Source organism: Orycteropus afer, unplaced genomic scaffold (assembly GCF_000298275.1).
Source record: "Orycteropus afer afer isolate SDZICR_OR568_19922 unplaced genomic scaffold, OryAfe1.0 scaffold00399, whole genome shotgun sequence".
Classification (NCBI taxonomy): Eukaryota; Metazoa; Chordata; class Mammalia; order Tubulidentata; family Orycteropodidae; genus Orycteropus; species Orycteropus afer.
This window is the reverse complement of record NW_006921986.1, coordinates 51,776-57,435: the sequence shown is the minus strand read 5'-3', so window position 1 is coordinate 57,435 and position 5,660 is coordinate 51,776. Positions and strand designations below refer to the sequence as shown.

The following is a 5,660-nucleotide window of genomic DNA, read 5'->3' as shown; positions in this document are numbered from 1 at the left end:
AGAAAAAATGTAGCCTGTGTAAAGGCCCTGAAGCAAAAAGGGATATGATTCCCTCAGGAGACTGAAAGAAGGCCATTGTGGCTGGAGAACAAATAGTTATGGAGAGAGTGGCAAGAAAGGGGTAGGGTGGGGGTGGAAGCAAATCAGGTATGGTCTTTGAGGCCTCGTGAATGATTTTGGATTGTAAAGAGCAATGGGAAGTTAATGAAAGAGAGAAAGAAGTGTATATGTGTTGACATGATTAGTGTGACTTATTTAACAAATTATAAGGAGCTCTGGTGGTGTAGTGCCTAAGGCATTTGACTGTGAACCAAAAGGTTGGTGGTTCAAACCCACCAGTCAGTCTGCAGAAGGAAGACTGGGCAGTCTACTTCCATAAAAATTTACCTCCTCAGAAACCCAAAGGAGGTCGCTATGAGTTGGAATCAACTTGATGGTAGTGGGTTTGGTTTGGTTTTTGTTAGAAGAAGGATAAATAGTGAAATCAAACTTTGCTGACAACAATGAGCTTTCTGGGAAGTAACAAGCAAACTTGGTTCTTGTGTTCTGAGAAAGCCATAAAATTGATAACTGTCCATCACTGTGTTCGGGACAAATAATTCAGACTGTGCTTGTTATGTATTATCATTCAGAAAACAAGTAAGTCTTTATGTACTTTGCCCTGTAAATTACAGGCTCACTTTAGTACTGCACCCAGTGAATAGTTGTTCATTAATATGAGAGGTGTTAGAAGCCATGTAGATCATAACATCTGCTCCTAGACAGACATCTTTGAGAAGTTCCAATTTTAGTACCTCATGAAAGGAACCAGACAGTCCAGGGATGGGAAGCTACAGTGATTCAGGCTGCAAGTTATACATAGAGTTTCATGCATTGATTTCTTCAGATTTTAAATAGGCGATCTGTCTTAGTTTTCTAGGGCTGCCATAACAAAATACCACAAATACATGGCTTTAAAGAACAGAAATGAATTTTTTAAACAGTTTTGAAAGCTAGAAGCCAGTCAGCACCTTGGCCGTGGTGGCTCCTTCTCAGGGCTTGGAGAGAGGAGCTGCTCTGTGGTTCCCTCCTTGTTCCTAGGGGCTGCTGGCAGGCCTTGGCGTCCTTTGCTTGTAGACAGATCCTCACGTGCTTGTTTTCCCTGTGTTTATCTGCCTTTTCTTTTATAAGACACCACTCAAGAGGGATTAGGATTAGGACCCACCCTACTCAGTAGGCCTTTGTTAACAGGTAACATCTGAAAAAAAAGAAAAAATACTGCTTCGCCAAACAAGATCACATTCACTGGTACGGGAGTTAGGACTTCAGCATACGGTTCTATCCGTAACACAATCTAAAGCCTTAAGATAGTTTTCCATATTTGCATGAGCGCCTTTGAATAGTTTAAGTGTTGTGCATCTGCTAAATGAGTCTGTAATAGTGTAAATTAAAATTTTTCTGGAAAATACTGGTATCTTTTCTCTAAAACATGTTCAAATGTACTGTTAGTTTAGTAGATAATAAAACAGAAGGTAGAGTTGAAGAATAAAACTATTTTTACATAAAATACTTTGAGAACAATGTCAGCTCCAATTCTAAAATTTACTTTCAGATATGATCCCAAAACAGACATGTGGACTGCAGTGGCATCCATGAGCATCAGCAGAGATGCAGTGGGGGTCTGTTTACTTGGTGATAAACTATATGCTGTTGGAGGGTATGATGGACAGACCTATCTTAATACAGTTGAGGCTTATGATCCTCAGACAAATGAGTGGACCCAGGTATGGCATTTTTACTTTTCATTTTTACATTTACTCAATTTTTGTTTAAGCAATTATTTTGGTAAAATAGATTCTCTCTATTTTTGTCTAATAAATATTTGTCCAGTATGTATAAAAGGAAATATATAAAATAAACATGAAAAAGTAATCTCTTGATTAAATATGAGAATGCAAGACAGAATTTCAAATTTTATAATTAAAATCCAAAATTACCTTTGAAATATAAGTTAATACTTAGAAGCATTATTACTTAGTTGATCTGCCATTTGCTTGGTGAGAGTTGATGAGATATTCTAACATTGATAATGTTAATATGACCATGAGAGGACTCTAATAAAAGGAAGAGAGATTGTGGAAAACAGGAAACAAGGAAAGTAGTTAGAAAATATTGAGCCACTTCCCCATAACTTTTAATTAGTCAAGGCTACTGATATTTGGAAGCAGGTCAAATTTCTGGTCGTAGCCTAATAAAGATGGTAATCTTAAAAGTAAAAAAAAGTTAACCTGGCGAACTTATTAACAAAAAGAATTCTAATTTAGTCTATTTCTGGGAGGGATCTAGCACTTCTAAGAATGATGTTTTTGATTCTTCGCTTCCATCATCACCAAGAATAGAATCAGTAATTTTGTGCCTGTGACACCCAATTCAGAATCTGGTACATAAAAGACAGTCAATAAATGTTTAAGTGACCCCAGGTTCTCCTACGTACAAGAAGCAATGCTGTCAAGAAAACACAACTTAGGAAATCCCTGCTATAACAGAACTTAAGTGCTACTTAAGTAGCTAAGGTCTGCATGTGCAAGGGGAGAATCCACAGGATAAGGTGCTTGGTATTAAGCGGTAGGAACCTGGTGGCACATTGGTTAAGCAGTCGGCTACTAACCAAAAAGTTGGCAATTTGAACCCACCAGCTGTTTTGTGGGAAAGAGATATGGAAGTCTGCTTCCATAAAGATTTACAGCCTTGGAAACCCTACAGGGCAGTTCTGCCTTGTCCTATAGGGTCGCAACAAGCCTCAGTCAACACAATGGCAGTGGGTTGAGTTTGATTTTTAGTATTAAATGTCCAGTAGTATAAGCAGTGAGTAGTGTAGAAAATCAAAGAGAAAAAAGCTGTTGGGAGGGCTTCAGTGAAGCAGAGAGGGATTTAATGAATTGACCCAATTCAAATATGTAGTAAAACGGGGGGGAATTGTGTGAGGAAACATAAAATAAATGTTACTGGCACAGAAATATGCAAGATATACTTAGAAACTATGACTGAATGGCTGATTATAAGGATTCATGCTTGAAGGAAAAAAAAAAAAAAGTAGAAGTTCTTAGTGGGAGAGAGGATGGGGGCTGAGATGGAGATCCGTGAAAGCCAAGCTAAAGAATTTGGTAATGGGAATCCAGCAGGGAGTGATGCCACAACAGAAAGTTCAGTGGGACGGCATTGAAGACAGAGTAAATTGGGGTGGAGCAGGCCCAGGCGAAGGCTGGAGAGAAGGAAGGCATTCCAGAAAACTGTTTCAGTTGTAAGGCTTGAGGTGTTGTGTACATAAAATAGTAGGAGGGAAGGAAAGGCTGGATTCAAGAGAGATCACCAAGTCCTGTCAGGGTTTTATTTATGTCTTCACATTTACTGCATCTATTAAAAGATGTAGCTTCTGAAGAAAACAGCAAAGGAATGATCAGAAAGTTCCTTAGAAGATAAAGGAAGGAAAAGAGGTGTCTGCCATAAAGGAAGATTGAAGATGAAGAGTCATTTGTGAGGTTGTAGGGACCATTGAGAATGTAATAGAAGCACAAGCCACTGCACAGAGTTTACAAAGTAAAGGGAAGAATAAAAGTAAGGGTGTGAAGTACAGGGGCATGCAATTTTAAAATGATGAGATTTTAAAATGATGATGATAGATAACATGTATTGAACAACTTTATCTATCAGTCTGTGTTCTAAGCACTTTATATTATTAAAGAACTTATTTAATCCTCTCAACAACCCTGTAAGGAAGTACTATTATTTTCCCACTGTACAGGATGAGGAATCTCAGACACAGGTAAATACCTGGCTGAAGGTCACGTAGCAAATAAATGGTAGAGTTAGCATTTGAGCCAAAGAGTTTTGTTTGTTTTTAACAGTAAGAATGACAGTAAGAGGCCAGGGAGCAATTCCAGTTTTGCTGAGAAAGAGCCAAACTGAAGCCCACTTTGCTGGGAGAAGGAAAGACAGGTCATATCCAGGAGTAGAGGAAAGATTTTATCCTCCAAGGCTGGAAGAAAAGATGAGGGGGGGGGGTGTAGACAGGTACAGAGTGTTTAACTGAAGAGAAGGATAGAAAAAGGGACTTACACTTTGATCTTGTTTCTTAAATAAGTGAGATCATTTGGTAGAGGAAAGAAGGGATAAGACTGAGAGTTTGAGTTCAAGCATTTTGGAATAAATACTAACTGATTTCATTAGAAATTATGTGATTACCTACCATCGGTCTCACACCACATCAGAAGCAACCAGGGAGCCCAAAAGAGACAGAAGAATCTTTTTCTGAGATATGTTTGACATAAGCCCTTAGGCCAGTTACGAGGAAATCTACTGACCAGTATTTGAGAGTTGTTATTACAAATAATATTTTATGCTCATTCACTCTATCAATAAATTAAAAATTTGTGACTACATAGCTATATGGTTTGCATGCCACCAATACAGGTAAATGTGAACTTAAAACTGTACTATCTGAAAAATAAACATTTTCCTATCAGTGTTTTGACAAACAGACAAGAGGACATTTGTACAGGGACTAAAATGAGATTCCAAAGTCTTAAAACTACTATCCACACACTACCAGCCTGGAGCCAAACCAGGAGGTAACTACTGCATTGTATTTGATAAATTCTTAAGCTAAGCTTTCTAGTTGGTTGTCATGACAACCTCAAGTATTCACATTGTTAGAGACCTAGTATCTTAGGTATTTTGAGAAAAAGTGCTGCATTGCAAACAGGCATTTTGACTTAAATGATTTAAAGGTTACTCCTAAAAAACCATCAATAGGTATGGTGCTAAAATAGTTTGGTTGTTAAAGAAGATACAACAGTGTCAAAACAAGTGACTCAAGTAGAGGACATCTGAGAATTCTGTAACAGTTGAAGTCTAGATCTGCTCTCAAAATCCATTCGTTTGTCTTGGGAGGTCATACTGATTACGAAGTTACTTTGGTATTGTATATTTGACAAAAACACTTTATTATGCACCCACATCTGTAAGTACAAAGCAGACTTTCCTAGTGCTTTATATTTGTTACTCCTCACCAAATGGTAACATTTAAACCCTCTTAAGTCAGATCAAAGATTTTTACTTTGCTCAAAGTAGTTATTTAAAACCTATCCTACAGTTTTTTTATAGTTTATAGTTTATGCTATAAGTGAAAGGGGAGGAACCAGGCCAGCAGTACGGCTAGTACATCAGTGCTCTGGGCAGCAACTCCCTGTCAACAAGTACACAACTATTTCAGAATTTTACCAACTCGTGTTGTATAATCAACATTTTTTTAATGTACAAATCCAACACCTATCTCTCTTTTTTTTTTTTTCTTTTGTTTTAGGTTGCTCCCCTGTGCCTAGGAAGAGCTGGGGCTTGTGTTGTGACTGTAAAATTGTGATTTAGTGCTTTGTTTCATAGATGAAAATAGCCTCCCGTTTTATGAATCTAATTCAGTTGTCTACTGTCAACGGGTACAGTTCTACTAAGTTTGCAGTGCTATATGTCCTGGGCACAAAGTCCCAGATCTCAAAAGTGAAGATGATAAAACACAGGAGGAAGGTGTACATGAACCAGGATTAGATACTTTCATTTTCTAAGGACATCAAAACTACAGCTAGTGGATTGTGAACATCTATTCTTGATGTAAAATATGAGGACAA

The 5,660-nt window shown here is 37.8% G+C and overlaps 1 protein-coding gene across 1 annotated transcript in view; it reads left to right on the top strand.

Moving 5' to 3' along the window:
• KLHL5 (kelch like family member 5) overlaps nt 1–5,398 on the top strand; it is an 85,149-nt gene extending 79,751 nt beyond the window's left edge. Inside the window, exons 10-11 of the mRNA XM_007953524.2 lie at nt 1,592–1,763; nt 5,342–5,398. Of these exons, the coding sequence (XP_007951715.1) occupies nt 1,592–1,763; nt 5,342–5,398 (229 nt within the window). The remainder of the gene's footprint in view (nt 1–1,591; nt 1,764–5,341) is intronic.
• Nucleotides 5,399–5,660: the final 262 nt, after the last annotated feature.